General features: G+C 42.0%; 2 protein-coding genes across 5 annotated transcripts in view; one reads left to right on the top strand and one right to left on the bottom strand.

Annotated features, from left to right (window-relative positions):
* The window catches only part of f264 (6-phosphofructo-2-kinase/fructose-2,6-biphosphatase 4), a 29,084-nt gene extending 20,378 nt beyond the window's left edge, over positions 1 to 8,706 (top strand). For 2 of the 4 annotated variants that reach the window (XM_014166197.2, XM_014166193.2), the window contains exons 7-14: positions 69 to 190; positions 1,942 to 2,149; positions 2,286 to 2,432; positions 2,542 to 2,646; positions 4,540 to 4,669; positions 4,780 to 4,842; positions 4,981 to 5,045; positions 5,626 to 6,640. In XM_014166197.2, coding sequence (XP_014021672.1) covers positions 69 to 190; positions 1,942 to 2,149; positions 2,286 to 2,432; positions 2,542 to 2,646; positions 4,540 to 4,669; positions 4,780 to 4,842; positions 4,981 to 5,045; positions 5,626 to 5,685 — 900 coding nt within the window. In that variant the 3' untranslated portion in view covers positions 5,686 to 6,640. 4 annotated transcript variants of the gene reach the window in all.
* A 5,674-nt stretch (positions 8,707 to 14,380) lies between these two features.
* On the bottom strand, positions 14,381 to 17,082 carry LOC123729643 (actin-related protein 2/3 complex subunit 4). The gene is made up of 6 exons (XM_045705046.1): positions 16,781 to 17,082; positions 16,248 to 16,366; positions 16,056 to 16,167; positions 15,366 to 15,461; positions 15,091 to 15,261; positions 14,381 to 14,976 (listed from the first exon to the last, which is right to left on the bottom strand). Exons 1-6 carry the CDS (start codon positions 16,832 to 16,834, stop codon positions 14,971 to 14,973), a joined length of 558 nt encoding a protein of 185 aa, XP_045561002.1. The 5' UTR covers positions 16,835 to 17,082; the 3' UTR covers positions 14,381 to 14,970.
* Positions 17,083 to 19,680: the final 2,598 nt, after the last annotated feature.

Here is a 19,680-nt window from a genome sequence, read left to right on the forward strand (position 1 = left end):
TTCCTGTAGGTAACTCTTTGGAGAGAGCCAATGAGTCTTATATCTCCCCTGTATCTTTCTCTGCTCAGCAAGTGAAGCTGGGCAGCCCTGACTACACCAACTGCAACACAGAGGAGGCTATGGAGGACTTCAAGAAGAGGATCAAGTGTTATGAGAACTCCTATGAGACCCTGGACGAGGTTCTGGACAGGTGAGCAACTTATCTCACTGAGGAACAAAGAGTTCTCTCCTCTTTTGATTAGCAAGTGGTTGTTTTTACAGTTGTAACGGGAATTTCCAGGTGAAAGAAAAGGAGTGCAGTTGTTGATAAATCCCATCAAAATGAATCTGGTTCATTACAAGAATTGTGCAAGAACACCACCAGAGCAGAAGCAAAGAAAATGTCTAACGGGCCCTTGTATATTAGTCACACAGCACCGGATGTTCTGTAAACACCAGCCCAAGAGGCTTGTAGGAAGTCAGAACATAAGCTGCGACGAATCAGTGTCATAGATACATTATGACTGTGTCCTCAAATTCAGTCTTCAAGACTGGCAGACATTTTATACTGTCAGTTAAACGGGTCAAAAGTAAGAACATCAGTACTTTGTTACAACAGAACTATACTGAACAAAAATATAAATGCAAGAATTTCAAAGATTTTACTGAGTTACAGTTCATAGAAGGAAATCAGTCAATTGAAATGTATAAATTAGGCCCTAATCTATGAATTTCTCTTGACTGGGCAGGGGCGCAGGCATGGGTGGGCCTGGAAGGGCATAGGCCCACCCACTGGGGAGTCAGGCCCAACTAATCAGAATTAGTTTTTCCCCACAAAAGGGTGTTATTACAGACAGAAATACTCCCCCCCCCCAGACAATCCCGTAGGTGAAGATTGGACATACTGCCAAATTCTCTAAAACAATGTTGGTGGCATATGGTAGAGAAATGAACATTCAATTCTCTGGCAACAGCTCTGTTGGGCATTCCTACAGTCAGCATGCCAAATGCACGCTCCCTCAACTTCTGTGGCATTGTGTTGTGTAACAAATCTGCACATTAGTGTAGGTGCCTTTTATTGTCCCCGGCACAAGGTAAACCTGTCTAATGATCATGCTATTTAATCAGCTTCTTGATATGCCACACCTGTCGGATGGATTATCTTGACAAGGAAGAAATGGTCACTGACAGGGATTTAAACAAATTTGTGCACAAAATTTGATCTTTTTGTGCATATGAAATATTTCTGGGATATTTTATTTCAGTTCATGAAAACGTGACCAACACTTTACATGTTGCATTTTATATTTTTATTCCGTATATTTAAAGATCGCTCCGGCATTTCCTGGTTGCAAAAATTGTAATAGGTTGCCTAATTTCAGTTTGTGACAAAATAAGCAAGTATAGTGTAGAGTCATTGTAGCATCTAAACTGCTGTGAAATATATTTTCTATAACCAAATATATTTTATTTTCAGCTGTTTTAAGCTGGTGTCCAAACAGAAAGTAAAAGACTCAAAAAATAAACTTGAGAACTGGAAGCATAGAAATGGCGCACATGGAATCGATCTACTGCTTCTTAGACTTTCTCTTAATCTGATTTGCCAGATCTATAACTCCTATTGCTATGTGAATTTGGTCTAGTCGCCCAAGAAGTTACATATTGCAGCTTTAAGTAAATATGTTACTTAAACATACATGGTTAACTCCTGTTTCCCTTCCCACAAGGTAAATCACCTGTCTGTACGTGCAGGAAAACACAATCACGTTTATTACATATCAGTCCATATCCACAGTAAATCAAATAGTAATTCATCAAATAATGTCCCATTACAACAATGACATGTTTCTTGTCCTTTTTAATCTGGGAATCATTTTAAAGCTGGTTTCAATGCATGTTGTATCTACGAGGTTTATCTCTTGTATAAAGTAAGGGATTCCTAAAGATCTCTGTATCTCCCAGGCATCTGTCCTACATTAAGATCATGGATGTGGGCCGGAGGTACCTGGTGAACCAGGTCCAGGACCACATACAGAGCAGGATTGTCTACTACCTCATGAACATCCACATCACGCCACGCTCCATCTACCTGTGTCGCCATGGAGAGAGTGACCTCAACGTCAAGGGCTGCATTGGAGGAGACTCTGGGCTTTCACCCAGGGGCAAGGAGGTACGGCTAACTCTATCCTTAGATTCCATCTCTACCTTACAAAAGAAACTTTTCGTTTCTTCAGTATTTAGTTGGTTTACATATTCTGAGGATGTTATTTTTTTTCTCTCTTTTGTGTTGATTGTTCCCTGGGCAGTTTGCCAAGTATCTGCACCAGTTCATCCAGTCTCAGGAGATCAGTGATCTGAAGGTGTGGACCAGCCAGATGAAGAGGACCATCCAGACAGCTGAGGCTGTGTCTGTACCCTACGAGCAGTGGAAGGCTCTCAACGAGATAGACGCGGTGAGAACTCGACTCAGTAATGCCACCTGTGTGACTGTATGTCGGTGATCCTCAACCACACCCCATACAGTTTGTATATCTGAAGTGGTGTGTTCTGTGCTATCCTCAGGGTGTATGTGAGGAGATGATGTATGAGGAGATCCAGCAGCACTACCCTCTGGAGTTTGCAATGAGGGACCAGGACAAGTACCGCTACCGTTACCCCAAGGGAGAGGTGAGTGAGAGGAGAGCATTCTCTAATGCCTCATTTAATCACATCGGAAGTTTACATACACCTTAGCCAAATACATTTCAACTCAGTTTTTCACAATTCCTGACATTTAATCCTAGTAAGAATTCCCTGTTTTAGGTCAGTTAGGATCACCACTTTATTTTAAGAATGTGAAATGTCAGAATAATAGTAGAGTGATTTATTTCAGCTTTTATTTCTTTCATCACATTCCCAGTGGGTCAGAAGTTTACATACACTCAATTTGGTAGCATTGCCTTTAAATTGTATAACTTGGGTCAAACGTTTCGGGTAGCCTTCCACAAGCTTCCTACAATAAGTTGGGTGAATTTTGGCCCATTCCTCCTGACAGAGCTGGTGTAACTGAGTCAGGTTTATAGGCCTCCTTGCTCGCACATGCTTTTTCAGTTGTGCCCACAAATTTTCTATAGGATTGAGGTCAGGGCTTTGAGGTGGCCACTTCAATACCTTTGTTGTCCTTAAGCCATTTTGCCACAACTTTGGAAGTATGCTTGGGGTCATTGTCCAGTTGGAAGACCCATTTGTGACCAAGCTTTAACTTCCTGTCTGATGTCATCTCTAGGAGACAGAATGCGTCTCCTTCCTCAGCGGTATGATGGCTGCGTGGTCCCATGGTGTTTATACTTGCGTACTATTGTTTGTATAGATGAACGTGGTACCTTCAGGCGTTTGGAAATTGCTCCCAAGGATGAAACAGACTTGTGGAGGTCTAAAAAATAAATAAAAAATTCTGAGGTCTTGGCTGACTTTCTTTAGATTTTTCCATGATGTCAAGCAAAGAGGCACTGAGTTTGAAGGTAGGCCTTGAAATACATCCACAGGTACACCTCCAAATGACTCAAATTATGTCAATTAGCCTATCAGAAGCTTCTAAAGCCATGACATAATTTTCTGGAATTTTCCAAGCTGTTTAAAGGCACAGTCAACTTCTGACCCACTGGAATTGTGATACAGTGAAATAATCTGTCTGTAAACAATTGTTGGAAAAATTACTTGTGTCATGCACAAAGCAGATGTCCTAACCGACTTGCCAAAACTATAGTTTGTTAACAAGAAACTTGTGGAGTGGTTGAAAAACAATCTTTGACTCCAACCTAAGTGTATGTAAACTTCCGACTTCAACTGTATGTATTATGAAAGAGCTCTACCAACCTGGATACTTTTATGTGTGCCAAGAAATGTGTATTAGAACTTGCTTCTGCTCCGCTATAGTTCTTAACAATGGGAATTTGCATCACAATAGATGAGAAACTAAGTGAATGTTTTGCTTATGCGGTCCAAATATAGTTTAATTTGGCACTGGGATATTAAACCACATCCAGGTGGCTAATAGCCATGTACACCTTGCTAATGAGCCCAGCCTGGATAAGCTGCCTCTCAGACCGCATAAGCTAAGCACCAGGCTGTAGTAAACAAAGCCCTCTTCCTGCCCTGTCTGTCTGTGCTCCAGGCTCTGGGTACAGGCTGTTTTTCAGTTGGCATGAACACGGTGGTGTGTTCTCACTTTTAGTCCATCCCATTGCTGCCACTTAGAGAGATGGAGGTGGTGATTAGCGAGGCTGTCTCCCACTCAGTAGTGGGAGAGAGCATCGTTGTCCAAGACGCTTTACTACAGTACTAATGGCTTATCGTCATGTGGGCCTACATTAGGATTAAGTGTTCTACCTTGTTTGTCCCACTGTAGACCCATTACTGAAGATAATTTCTCCTGTTGCAGTATTTGTCTGTGCTCTGTTTTTCATGTATTTGTACCTTTAAGTTTTTGTGTGCGAGACCCTATTGTGACCCTGCCCTTTTGGGTGAGTATCTTGGTTTGTCTGTCTATCGGTGTATCTGACAGTTCCCCTGTCCCCTCAGTCCTATGAGGACCTGGTGCAGCGGTTAGAGCCGGTCATCATGGAGCTGGAGCGGCAGGAGCATGTCCTGGTCATCTGTCATCAGGCTGTCATGCGCTGCCTGCTGGCCTACTTCCTTGATAAGACAGCAGGTCAGTCTGGTTGTCTCTCCTGGATAACAGTGATGGACGGAAGGTGTTTCTTTTCGCACTTTGTAGATCTCTTTTGTAATAGATTTCTTAGTCGTGTGTGTTTTTCTCAGAGGAGCTGCCCTACCTGAAGTGCCCACTGCACACCGTGCTGAAGCTCACACCAGTTGCTTATGGTAAGACTGGCCTTCCACTGCTACCCAGTCCTGTCTGCACCTGTGTCAATGTCAATATAAATTGCAAAATAACATATTTTAGTATTGGATTTAGTGGTTTATAATGCAAAAATGCACCTTTCTGGGCTCTGTCTTCAGGCTGTAAGGTGGAGTCCATCTATCTAAATGTGGATGCAGTGAACACTCACAGAGAACGACCAGAGGTTGGTATATCTGCATGCATATCTGCATACATACACTAATTTGATGGATAAGTTGGAATACGTGCTATGCTTGACGGATAACTCTCAACTCAGTAACCTGTTGTTGAGGAGCATTTGAATGCAGCTGTAGTGCTTTTCAACAGTCCCGGTTGCCATGGCTTCACAATCAGAAGTGCATTTAATAGTAGGGGTTAGAGTGGATTCTTTATTGTAGATATGTGTCCTGTTCACTGATATCAGTACTGAAGATGGTGATAGTGACTCATGTAGTGACCTTTGTCCATCGCCTTTTCACACCCTCTACCTGAATATACCTGTAAGAGGATTGTGGGATAGAACGCTATGATTCATGATGTTATGTCATCAGGTGAAATCTGTCATTAGGAATCTTGCTCATGCCATTTCTTTATTGTATACGTAGAGAAGAATTTGGGGAGTGTAACTATGAGAATCAACTTGAGTAATTAAATAATGTACTGTGCATCTTTATCACATCCTGTCTTTCCCACCCATCCTCCCATCCTATCTATTTTGTTCCCCTGATGTTTGACCGCAACCTTTTTGTTTCATTGCTGAACAGAACGTAGAGGTGTCACGGATGGCAGAGGAGGCTTTGCTAACAGTACCAGCTCACCAGTGAGATAGTGTCCCTCACTCGCTCTATCCCTCACACTCCCTTCTTTCCACTCCTCCCGCTGGCCCTGCCTCCTTATTTCCTCCTTCAATCAGGCAGTTAGTTCTCAATTACTCCATACCCTCTACTTCCTGACATCAAAAGCACTCTGATTGTTCTACTCAGATTGAGTTGAAGTATCCAATTAAAGTAATGATAATTAACTGGAATCCAGTTCATTTGAATATCCTTACTATAAGTAAGGGTCTGGTGTCCTTTTTTTGTCTGTTTATTGAAATTATATTTTTCTCTCCAAATTGACTTGCTCTTAATGGTTTTGCAAATCAATGTTGTATTTCCAAACCAGAGCACATTTTCATTTCAAATGTTTATTTTAATTTTAGGATAATCTTCTTAATTTAGTCTCAGGGAAGAGTAGGGATCCTAATAAAATACATATTCAGGAAGCTCAATATTTGGAATATTTGTCAGTCATGTGTGGCTGTTGATGTGAATCGATGTCTTAATTAGTTTAAAAGTGGAATGTGTGTCTGTCGACGTTCATTGCATTGCACAAATGTCTGCTTGTTGCACAAATGTGTACTTGATTTGAGGTAGTGTTTTGCACCTGGACTCTGAGTCTTAAACTCTTTTTAGTACTCATTTAATTAATTATTTTAAAATTCAGTTTAGTATATATTTTTTATTTGATCACTTAAGATTAAATGTTTAATTATAATCATGTATGAAGAAGGCCCAGAGGAAAACATACTTTTTTTAATAAAAATGTGAAGGTCTGCTCCATATGGAATATGACAGGGAGTCATTTCCACATCACTGTTTACTGACTGCTAATAAAATCTACTTGACCTGTCCTGCTGTATTTTATGTATCGATGCATCAAACCTCATGTTTTTGTTCCACAAATGTCTTGATAATCCTCTGTGCTACTCAAATAAATAGCATTTGTTCCTCAACCTTATTCGTATGCAAAGGCTGGATTGGAAATCATTTCTATTCATCACTCTGTACAAACGCCTGTTGGTAGAACATTGCTTGTCCGTCTGCCTGGGACGGTAACCATTACCATAGCAGTAACTCTCTTCATCCACAAAGCATACTGCAAAACATGCCCCCCCCACCCCCTCCACTAATTTACTTTTCCTAGATTAGGAATTTAGGGATGGGCAATTGACGGCCTCCCTTTTATAGGTTAATTGGTATCCCCAGCACATCTCCCTTGTTTTAAAATACCATGGACAGATTTTAATAGTCAGCCTGGTGTCTTCTTCGAACGGATGTAAAACTTGTATGTTCCTCTTTCAGAACGTCAACATTCATCGCACCACAGAAGATGCCTTGCAGACAGTCCCAGCTCACCTCTGAAATCAAAGCCAATCGGGTTGAAGTTGGGCCTCCTCTGTCTCCCAGATTTGTCACTACATGTGTCATTACTTGTGGCCCTAGTGGTACAGTCTGGACATGATCTGTTCAACAACGCACTCAACCGATGTGTTTCCACTCCTTCTGCCTCTCTGAGCACAACCTCATCTGCTTTAGGTGTCTGTGTTCAGAGCAATGTGACCTGGAGGATCCAGAGCCTTTTGGCATTCTCAATTGGCCTGTACCCCTGTCTTTCATAGGTATAATTCTCAGTCTGCAGCACATTCAGTCCAATTGTTAGAGGTCCGAATAAAAATGTGAATACAATTAACCATTCTGCTTGCATTGTAGGGTTTGGGGTTATGCATTCACAGAATTACTCTGACCTATCACCTATTGCTGCTCCAATCTCATGGTTGGAAGAGCCAGAAGTCCTTGGTACTAGTTTGGTTTGTGTGTTAAGGCTTTACGTACAGCTGACAGTCTTGTCTAGGAGAGAAAGGGACTGAAATGTATTTTTGTAAAGTATGAACCCCTCAGTATCTGTTTCCATTAACTTGTCCAGTAACTTTTTTTTTGTTGTCGACATTTAGAAACTTTGCATAGAAAATAGATTAGACAATTGTCCGCTGCATACAGTGTTTCCTTTGAACATTCTAGTGTCATTTAAAAACAGCAGGACGTAATAACGTCACACCAACAAAACAAAAAACTAGTATTGAATAGAAAAAGTGGTTGAAGGGTTTCTATTACCCACTTAGGCAAATTGTACACCCATTAATTGGAGACAGCCTGTATGCCCTCCCACCTATCAGTTTCATGTCTCAGGTAGCCCGCAAAAGTCAGCATTGATAGAATGCAATAATTTACCTATATTTGCCATATTCTAATAATTATCATGTGCCAACATATCGCCTTGGTCTGTGCTGTAAAAAAAATAACATGATAGCAAAATGTGTAATGGCAAGAAAGTTGCTTTAAAACTGCCAAATTTTCTCTCAGCCTCATGGCATAATGTGAACAAAAGCATGAGATGAGCTATAAAACAGTATTTTTTTTCTTCTGTGCCCCATGGCAAAAAGTGTAGCAAGGGGAGGGGGGGGTTAGGGTTAGAAACTTGCACTCCTGTAGATCTGAAATAATTACATGGTGAAACTTGCATCCAGCCAACCAGAAAATCAAGGCATAGAAATTCAGCCTTGAAAGTAAGGATGAGGATCCTGCAAAGAAATATTTTTATAGTTGAAAAATGGATTTAGAATAAAATGTGGAGTGGAACTTCATAGTTGTGTTGACATCAAGTGCCCTGCGTACTTTTAAATTATTCAGCAATCATAATTTATTCCAGAAACACTTTCCACCATTTGTCGCAATATAACAAGTTTGACAAAAGAAAAGTGCACCCGTCTAACAGATTATTTATTTTTTGATCTTTCAAAAATGTCTCCATTATCTGCTGTTTCCATTACACACGTCACAGTAAACCTGGGTCAATGGAAACCTACCTACTGTTACTCTTTAGAAAGTATTGGTTGTGTGATGCACTTGTCTAATTTGAACCTCAGAAGTGTCACTGTGTTGTCTTTTCATGTCAATGTGTTATGTAATCTACAGGTAACTGTCAAAAATAATGTAAACACTTGAATAAATGAGGGATACAAAGTATATTGAAAGAAGGTGCTTCCACACAGGTGTGGTTCCTGAGTTAATTAAGCAATTAACATCCCATCATGCTTAGGGTTATCAAAGATTGTCTATTATATTGACAAGATAGTCGGTTGACCGCTTTAACAATGTTAATATATGTCCTCGAAGATGGAAAGAAGTCTAGTGAGAGGGGAAATCAGTTGGGAGACCATTCTAGCCAGTGTGAGGGCAGATTGCTTGTGAACACCAGCCCATAGAGCTAGATAGAGGACTAATCTTTATCTTTGCCATTATAGTGTCTGTGACAGCATGGGCAGCGCCTTCATTTTAAAGTATTACATTTTCTTCTTCATTGGCTCATTGCTCCCAACTCCTAGGACTCCCCACCCAGTTGACTACTTTAAAATGGTGGAAGCCCTCAATGGGAAATGTCCATGTTAAAACTGGTAATATCTATGATTAGTTCTATATCTATCACAGCAGGCACCACTCCAATATGAAGTATTTTTTTTAAGTTGCCGAAATGCATTTGTAACAACCAAACCATTACAAAACATTTATCTGATCAAATAAGCCTTATGTAACAAATTAGCAATTACATTTTTTTGTGGCTCAAATTCAACACTCATTGAGCTCTATAAAAAAATATATATATTTTCGTGGACAGATTTTGGGTGGAGTAAAACCTCTTGCTTCGCCTCTTCCTCTCTGGGGTCATGTTTAAAAATACTGGGCAGGCCATTATTTTGAATACCATGGCTATGCCCCCATCTACAGGGCACGAGTGGTCACTAAATTGTTTGATGGGAATGAAAACGATGTAAACAATATGCCATTTCCATCTCAGTCACCAGATCTCAACCCAATTTAACCCTTATGGGAAATTCTGTAGCGGCGCCTGACAGCATTTTCCACCAACACCATAAATAAAAAAACTAATGATGGAATTTCTTGTGGAAGAATGGTGTCACATCCCTCCAATAGAGTTAGACACTTGTAGAATCTATACCAAGGAGCATTGAAGCTGTTCTGGCTCGTGGTGGCCCAACGCCCTATTAAGACACTTTATGTTAGTGTTTCCTTTATTTTGGCAGTTACCTGTATTTATCATATTATACATATACTAAACAAAAATATAAATGCAACATGCAACAATTTCAAAGATTTTACTGAGTACAGTTCATATAAGGAAATCAGTCAATTGTAATAAATTCATTAGACCCTAATCTATGGATTTCACAGGACTGGGCAGGGGCACAGCCCTGGGAGAGCATAGGCCCCACCCACTTGGGAGCCAGGCCCAGCCAATTCCCCACAAAAGGGCTTTATTACAGAATAAATACTCCTCAGTTTCATCAGCTGTCCAGGTGGCTGGTCTCAGACAATCCCGCAGGTGAAGAAGCGGATGTGGAGGTCCTGGGCTGGCGTGGTTAGGGTTGCAAAGGGTCGGAAACTTTCTGGTAAAATTCCAGAATTTTTCTGAAATTTTTCCATGGGAAGTTAAGCCCAGGAATTTGGGGAATTTTGCTTAAACTCATCCAAAAAGTTAGCTTTTAACAGTGAACCTTTTTTATGGGATACACATAAGGCAATTCTAGGTCTTGTGGCATATTTTGGTTAAACTATCTCCAATTCAATGGAATTGCAACCCTCTGCATGCACAGTGCATTCTTCCATCACATGTACAGCTGATTCTTAAGATCTTGCACAGTAATGATATGGTACTGAGCCCACACTATTACACTGTCTGAGCCAAGGACTACATGCTTTCTGGTATGTTTTGATTACAATACTGGGTGGGATGAATATATTTTATATGAAATACATGATTTTTTGTTAGTAGTAAATAGTAGCCTACAGCAAAGTGTGTAGGTGTCTTTTACAGGAAAATGCCACGGGCACTATCTGATGTGTGGAGACATTTCACTAAAGCTAATGTAGAAGGAAAAGCGGTGTATATTTGCAAATACTGTGCCAAATCACATGTGAAAAATGCAACAAAGATGCAGAATCATCTGGCCAAGTGCATAAAGTTCCCTCAGCGCTCACAACAAGCAACCTCTGACGAAAGTCCCTCTACTTCTATTCGAGGTGATAATGATGAATCAGACACCTTATCGATAGCAACAGCTCATGGTCCTCCTGGAATCAGAAGTTTTTTTGACTCAATGCATTTACATTTAAGTCATTTAGCAGACGCTCTTATCCAGAGCGACTTACAAATTGGTGGATTCACCTTATGATATCCAGTGGAACAACCACTTTACAATAGTGCATCTAAATCTTTTAAGGGGGGGGGGGGTAGAAGGATTACTTTATCCTATCCTAGGTATTCCTTAAAGAGGTGGGGTTTCAGGTGTCTCCGGAAGGTGGTGATTGACTCCGCTGTCCTGGCGTCGTGAGGGAGCTTGTTCCACCATTGGGGTGCCAGAGCAGCGAACAGTTTTGACTGGGCTGAGCGGGAGCTGTGCTTCCTCAGAGGTAGGGGAGCCAGCAGGCCAGAGGTGGATGAACGCAGTGCCCTTGTTTGGGTGTAGGGCCTGATCAGAGCCTGAAGGTACGGAGGTGCCGTTCCCCTCACAGCTCCGTAGGCAAGCACCATGGTCTTGTAGCGGATGCGAGCTTCAGCAGGAAGCCAGTGGAGAGTGGAGGAACGTAGTCAGAGAGGAACGTATGGAGGAACGTAGTCAGAGAAATGCTGATAAAAGTCTTGCTCGAGCTGTGTATGCAACTGGTTAACCTCTGATGCTCACAGGCAATGTGTATTGGAAGAGATTTCTGAATGTTCTTCGCCCAGCATACACCCAACTAGACATGCTTTATCTACTAATTTAATGGATGCAGAGTTCAAGTGAAGGACAAGCAAATCATAGCGAAAGCTGACTGTATTGCAATCATCTCTGATGGGTTGTTGAATGTTCGTGGGCAAGGAATAATTAACTACATCATCTCCGCCCCTCAACCAGTATTCTACAAGAGCATAGACACAAGGGACAACAGACACACCAGTCTCTACATTACAGATGAGCTGAAGCCAGTCATCAATGACCTTGGACCACAGAAGGTATTTGCACTGGTGACAGACAACGCTGTGAACATGAAGGCTGCTTGGTCTAAAGTGGAGGAGTCCTACCCTCACATCACAGCCATTGGCTCCGCTGCTCATGCATTGATCTGCTCCTCAAGAACATCATGGTGCTGAAAACAATGGATACCCTCTACAAGAGAGTCAAGGAAATGGTTAGCTATGTGAAGGGTCATCAAGTTATAGTAGCAATCTACCTCACCAAGTGAGAAGAACAAGAGCACCACATTGAAGCTGCCCAGTAACACCCATTGGGGTGATGTTGTCATCATGTTTGACAGTCTCCTGGAGGGGAAGGAGTCCGGAGTGTGGAGAAATGGCCATATCACAGTCTGCCGATATGGACAGCCCCATCAAGAGGATCCTCCTGGATGATGTATTTTGGGAGAGATTGGTAAGCAGCCTGAAACCAAAAGCTGTAGCCATTGCACAGATTGAGGGAGACAATGCCATCCTATCTGATGTTCAGACTTCTTGCAGATGTAAGAGAAGAAATCTGTACTGCCCTGCCCACTTCACTGTTGCTCCAAGCCGAGGAAACTGCAGTTCTGAAATATTTCAGAAAGCATGAAGACTTCTACCTGAAGTCCATACACGCCGCAGCGTACATATTGGACCCCAAGTCTATGGTGTCATCACTGCCGTGTCTCACCACCTTGGCCTGGATGAGGGCAAGGTTATTGCTTGTCTGGCAAAGTACACTTCCAAGCAAGGGCTTTGGGATATGGCAGTCGTGCCAACATATCTCATAAGCCACCTGGTGGAAGGGACTGTGGATCTGAGGCTCATTCCCCTGTTGCCTCCATCATCCTCTAAATCCCACCAACATCAGTCGCCTCAGAGTGCAACTGGTCCTTGTTTGGGAACACACACACCAAAGCACGCAACAGGCTGACCAATACAAGGGTTGAACAATTGGTGGCCATCCGGGCAAATTTGAGGCTTTTTGAGCCTGACAACAAGCCAATCTCAACAAGGTTGGAAAGTGATATTGAAGATGAGGCCTCAGTCTGATGTTCAAGAGGTGGACATTGAGGAGGTCCAGGGAGAAGACCTGGAAGCCTGAGAGGAAGACAACCAAAGCTTTAGGTTTCTAGACAATCATTTTACAGATGTATGTTAAATGTTTTTGGGAGATGCGATGGATCATTGGGGATCATTTAATATTCCCTTTCTTTTGTTGTTCAGTGAAATCATCCCATGAAGAGTCAACTCATTTAAAGTTCAATTCGTAACTAAAAATTGTTTATTTCCATTGGAAGGATTTAATAATTTGCAATTATGTCCACTTAAGGTAAAAGGTTTGTTTCTGTCTCCATCTGATATAGTAAATATATCCAATGCAAAAAAACATTACATTTAAATGGTATTATTAATTTGCATATATTTCCATTAATTCCCACTGAAAGTTTCCACCTCTGAATATTTCCCAAAATGTGCCACCCTAGGCGTGGTTAGACATGGTTTGCGGTTGTGAGGCCGCTTGGACGTACTGTCAAATTCTCTAAAACAACATTGGAGGCAGCTTCTGGTAGAGAAATTGACATTGATGCCGTCAGCATGCTAATTGCACGTTCCCTGAAAAACTTGAGACATCTGTGGCATTGTGTTACGTGACAAAACTGCACATTTTAGAGTGGCCTTTTATTGTCCCTAGCACAATGTGCACCTGTGTAATGATCATGCTGTTTAATCAGCTTGTTGATAAGCCACACCTGTCAGGTGGGTGGATTATCTTGACAAAGGAGAAACGCTCACTAACAGAGATAAACAAATTTGAGCACAAGATGAGAGAATTAAGCTTTGTGTGAGTATGGAACATTTCTGGGATCTTATTTCTGCTCATGAAACCAATACTTTACATGTTACATTTCAGTATATTTCTATTGTTTGGCTACACAATCAGCAGGTGCAGATATGTAGGCAAATCCAATTGTTGGTGCTTATGTAGGCTGTTATTGGATCCAAATGTTTGCTCATTGTTTTCAAAATGTCAAGCATCCTCTTGTCAAGGAGGATTGTCAAGAATCCTCTCCTCAGCTTCAATAAAGATGTTGTATTTTTATACAGATGCCTCAGATTCATAACAGAGGTCATCTATTACAATTGACCTCACAGTTAACATTTATCTTTTTCTGGAAATGTGGATTTTTCTCAATCAGCCAAGCACATAATTGCATACAACTTACCCAAGATCACTAGTGTTGAATGAATATGCTGGAACAAAGTGTTATGAAAATAATTGGCTATAATGCAATACGCGTTGGCAGTTTTAGGCTTACAAAAGAAGGGAAATCAACTTCAACATAAATACTCCAACCACAGTCTGAGCTAGAGACCCACACGACCAGGAAGCATGCAAGATATGACTCACTCTTAGGGCCAGCAAACACATTCACTTCCTCACAACTGAAATAATACAGAGACCTTTACAAACAGAAACAGCTGATCTTAGCAGAGACTAGATTCTCAACCAACACAGCTAGGGCCACAGAAATAGAACTAGACAAAGTGCATATCAAATGGTATGCACACAACCTCATGACTGAGGATGTGGACAAAAAGGAGAGAATTTATGGGACACACACAAGCACCATTACTCAAAAGTACAAACAAGCTGTCATGAGTTTTATTTGATTATGTCATTCATTATCATTTGGTATCTTATGACCGCTTAATAAATCTGTGATGCGTCTTGTACTAAAATGTAAACATCTTGTTTTTCCTCTCTCCATGATGAGCGTACTGAACAGGTTAATATTTTGTAACAAAAAGGAGAATTAAAAAATGTTTAAATGACAAACAAGAGTACATAAAGAATGTATAAAAACAATACAGGCCGTTTCAGTTGAAACACATTCTCATTGTCCCCGTCATGAATATCAACCTGGTTAATACTTTTAAGGACCTGCCTTGGTTTTGAGATTTGCTCTAAGAGGCAGAAAATGAAACATTTAATTATATACAGTCATCAATATTTATGAGTACAGTACATACTTGGGAGACGCAGTTGGGTGCCACACACCCACACTGGATTGGTCACTTTTCTATCGTCTTCGCCACAGATTGGTTGTTCACTCACAGTACGCTTCTCCACCCTCTTCCTGCTATCGGGCCCTTGAGCCTGCCCTTTCTCTCACAGATCCATGGTCATGGCCAAGTCATGTGATCAGTGAGAGGGATGCGATGACGCCGCCTCAGAACTGCAACAGAAGCCATTGACAAACATAATTATTTCATTATTCCCATTGATTTGACCACATTTCAATAAATGCATTAGAATCTTAATTTTTCTTCTAAAAACATAGCAGTCTTACATTCTTGAGGAACTCCTCCGCAACGATACGGGCACGGGCATTGACAGACAGCTTCATCTCGCTGATCTCCTTGTCAATCTCCTCCATGAAGGTGATGACGAAGTCCACTAGCTTGTGCTTGTACATCTGCTCCGTATGGAAGTTGGTGATGAGGAAACTAATGTCATAGCCCTAGATGACAGGATGGAGAGATGGAGGAAGAGAGAGGTCTTAGAACATTAAAGCAATACTAACACCAACTGGATCCTATCCTGTTTTCTTGACTCCTCTCTCACCTCAACGGATTTCCTCCTGAGAATGAAGAAGTTCTCTGCTCTCATCATCATGAAGCGCATGAACTTGTGGCACAGGATCTTCTCGATCTCATCAGCCTGATGGAGCCAATCAGAGCACCAGTAAGCATTTCCCTTGAACACACTTTTTCTTTTATTGGCAGACGAAGGCGTTTAAAATCTACACTTAGTGTACAAAACATTCCTAATATTGAGTCGTCCCCCCCCCCCAGAACAGCCTCAATTTGTTGGGGCATGGACTCTACAAGGTGTCGAAAGTGTTCCACAGGGATGCTGGCCCATGTTGACTCCAATGTTTCCCACAGTTGGGTCAAGTCTTGATTAACACAGGAAACTGTTAAGTGTGAAAAACACAGCAGTTCTTGACACAAACCAGTGCGCCTGGCACCTACTACCATACCCCGTTCAAAGACATTTAAATCTTTCGTCTTGCCCATTCACCCTCTGAATGCCACAGATACATTTAACAAGTGACATCCATAAGGTGTCACAGCTTTCACCTTGATTCACCTGGTTAGTCTGTCATGGAAAGAGCAGGTGTTCTTAAAGTTTTTTGTTTTGTTTTTTACACTCTGTGTATGAGAAAGACTTTACTTACTTAAAACAAACACACAACATCAAGATAATGGAAGGGTGACATTGAAAGCGAAAAGGAGGGTCATAACCCCTGACCTGCTTCACAGCAATGCTGACTCGCACAGAGTTGATGGAGCCCTCGATGAGGACCTTCTCCTTGTCATTGCGGCTGATTACCACAGGCTGTAGTAAGAGCTCTTTACTACTCCTGTAATGACAAAAGACAGTGTGTCACAAATAACACTAATGATATCGTTATGAGAAGAGAGCACGCGAGAGCTCACTCACCTGACCTCCACCTCTGGCTTGTTGTGGCGTTCCACCACCTGAGAGGAGAAGTTCTCCAGGCAGAGGGCGGCCTGCAGTGTGGCACGCACAGCATTCAGGTATGGGCGTAGTGTCGCTGTCTGAGGGAGGGGGTGTCGACATTAACTTTGAAACACTAATATTACAGATCAATGATCACGAAAATCCCCCCCCCTTTACGTCTCAGACAGACTGCTGTCCAGACCTCTAGAGAGGAAGTACCATGTTACTACAAGCATATTTAGCCTCCATGGTCACTTGCATAGTATTGACCAATCAATGAATGTTGTGGTGGTGTCCGCGCGTTCTAGATGTAATATAATCTAAAGGATCGGATCAGACAAGTATACAAGTCCAACTGGTTTGATAACAGCTTTGATCCAGATTTATTTTTAGAGCGCACCGTCCCGCCCACATTAATCTGTGCAACTATCAAGCCACCAGAATAAAGATGGTTTAACCGAGGAATTTGAAAACAGAGAATTGCATCGGTATTTATGATCAAAGTCACTCACCATTTCTCTGTTGTTCTGGGTTTGAAGGCGGAAGTTATATTGCCACGCCTGCATTCAACATCTCTTCCGCAAATGTTACACTTCTATATCACAGCGAACAGCGCCAGAGAAGAAGAGGCAAAGCGAGAGGGTCGACTCCGCCCAAAATCTGTCTGCGCAGATTAAGCAGACCAAGTGAGGAATTTTTTTAATAGGTGAGGCATATTTGATCGAATAGAGGTTTCATAATGCTTAGGTTGTTCCGAGTTTATTGATATGTTTTCTGCAAAAGATCATTGGCTAGCAAGAATGTTCCCACCTGATCTGGCCTCTTCCCACCTTCCTAGCCAGCAGATCTGACCCGCATACTAACAGCTGCACTAGGATCAGACAGCATTTCTGTGTATATTAATGGAGCAGGCACGAGATACGCAGTGGTGAAAATGACTCAAGTAAAAGTGAAAGTCCCCCAGAAAAATACTACTTGAGTAAAAGTCTAAAAGTAGAATATCAAAAGTATCAAAAGTATAGTAAAGTATTATTTATAGTAAAAGTATAAATAATTTCAAATTGCTTATAATAATAAGATCAGATGGCACAATTGTATATATTTGTATAACTTCTGCCTATTTTTTTATTTAAAACTTTCCTGTCCTGCTAAGCATTGAAAATGTAACAAATACTTTGGGTGTGAGTGAAAATGTATGGAGTAAAAAGTAGACTATTTGTTTACAAATGCAGTGAAGTAAAATTAAAAGTTGTCAAAAATATAAATAGCAAAGTACAGATACCTAAAAAAACTACTTAAGTAGTACTTAAGTATTTTTATTTCAATACTTTACACCACTGGAGATATGGCTCAAAGCTGTTCAAATCAAATTGTATTTATCACATCCGCAGAATTCAACAAGTGTAGACTTTACCGTGAAATACTTACTTACGAGCCCTTTCCCAACAATTCAGAGTTAAAAAGTAAGAAAATAGTAACGCAATAGATAACAGTAACAGTAAGGGATGGATTGAAATTTACAGAATGGTTACCTGGAGGAAAATGGGGCAATTCCAGTCAAGGGGAGGGTTTAGTAAGTTAAAAAAAATCTAGTCTTGGGGGGGGGGGATCATGTAATTGATGACATTCCAATATTTCTTACTGTTTTAGAATGAGTTGCTTATTAAGCTATAAAACAATATGTACCCGATGCCACCCCTCATCTTTGATTCTCTGCTGGGCGTGCAATATCAAGTGCTGGGCAACATAGGCTCACTACCGCGTGTTTCCCCCAGACTCTACAGCAGTGGAGGGGGGAATTGAAAATTACATCTGGTGTGGGCTCAGAGAATCAAAGATGAGGGGTGGCATCGGGCACACATCATTTTATAGCCTAATAAGCAACTAATTCTAAAACAGGCTATTTAGAGTGGTCTCAATCAAATGACCCAGAGCCTTGACCTGCTCCACAGCAGCCCAGTCGATGTGGATGGAGGTGTGCTCAGCCCTCCGTTTCCTGTACTCCACGATCAGCTCCTTTGTCTTGCTGACATTGAGGGAAGGGTTGTTGTCCTCCCTGTAGGCTGTCTCATCTTCGTCGGTGATCAGGCCTACCAACGTCGTGTCGTCTGCAAACTTAATGATGGTGTTGGAGTTGTGCGCTGCCATGCAGTCGTGGGTGAACAAGGAGTATAGGAGGGGACTAAGCACACCCCCCTGAGGGGACCCATGTTGGGGGTCAGCATGGCCTACACTCACCACCTGGGGGCGGCCCATCAGGAAGTCTAGGACCAGTTGCAGGGGAGGTGTTAAATCTCAGGTTCCTTAGCTTAGTGATGAACTTGGAGGGCACAATGGTGTTGAACGCTGAGCTGTAGTCAATGAACAACATTCTCATGTAGGTGTTCCTTTTGTCCAGGTGGGAAAGGGCAGTGTGGAGTGCAATAGAGATAGTGTCATCTGTGGATATGTTAGGGCAGTATTTGAACTGGAGTGGGCCCAGGGTGTCTGGGATGATGGTGTTGATGTGAGCCATGGACAGCCTTTCAAAGCATTTCCTGACTACTGTCACGCCTACGCCTGCTCCCTCCCTCCGGTGCTCCACGTTGCCGGTTTACTAACCACCGATCCTGGCAACCCACATTGCACACACCTGGCAACCATCATTGCGCACACCTGGACTTGATCACCACCCTGATTACTCTCCCTTCATATAGCCCTCAGTAAGACTTAGTCTTCAGGCAGTATTGGTTTTGGTTACGTTCAGTATGCTTCTCCAGTTTTGTATTTTATTCATGTTTATTATTATTATTAAACTCACCTTCTGCACCTGCTTCCTAACTCCCTGCGTATAAGTTGCAGATGTGTGTGCAATGGGGCAATAGTCATTTAGACAGGTTACCCTGGAGTTCTTGGGCACAGGGACTATGGCGGTTTGCTTGAAAAAAGTAGGTATTACAGACTGAGGAACGGCGACTTTAAATAATGCGTACTGAACGTAACAAAAGGAGTGAAGACACTTGCCAGCTGGTCAGCGCATGCTCTGAGTACGCTTCCTGGCAATCCGTCTGACCTGCGACCTTGTGAATGTTAACCTGTTTTAAGGTCTTACTCCCATCAGCTACGGAGAGCGAGATCATACAGTCGTCCGTAACAGCTGGTGCTCTCTTGCATGGTTCAGTGTTGCTTGTTTTGAAGCGAGCATAGAAGGTATTTAGCTCGTCTGATAGGCTTGCGTCAATGGGAAGCACACGGCTGTGTTCACCTTTGTAATCCCTGATAGTTTGTAAGCCCTGCCACATCCGATGAGTGTCAGAGCCGGCGTAGTAGGATTCGATCTTAGCCCTGTATTGACATTTTTTTCTGTTTGATGGCTCATTGGAGGTCATAGTGGGATTTACTATAAGCATCACGATTAGTGTCCCGCTCCTAG

Source organism: Salmo salar, chromosome ssa22 (assembly GCF_905237065.1).
Source record: "Salmo salar chromosome ssa22, Ssal_v3.1, whole genome shotgun sequence".
NCBI classification, from domain to species: Eukaryota; Metazoa; Chordata; class Actinopteri; order Salmoniformes; family Salmonidae; genus Salmo; species Salmo salar.

What these genes read in the sequence shown, in the direction of transcription:
- LOC123729643 (XM_045705046.1), bottom strand. Translation starts at nt 16,834, where the DNA reads ATGCAGGCGTGGCAATATAACTTCCGCCTTCAAACCCAGAACAACAGA. An exon ending in AAGCCAGAGGTGGAGGTCAG is followed by an intron (nt 16,168 to 16,247) that starts GTGAGTGAGCTC and finishes TTGTCATTACAG; the next exon opens with GAGTAGTAAAGAGCTCTTAC. An exon ending in TCAGCATTGCTGTGAAGCAG is followed by an intron (nt 15,462 to 16,055) that starts GTCAGGGGTTAT and finishes TGGCTCCATCAG; the next exon opens with GCTGATGAGATCGAGAAGAT.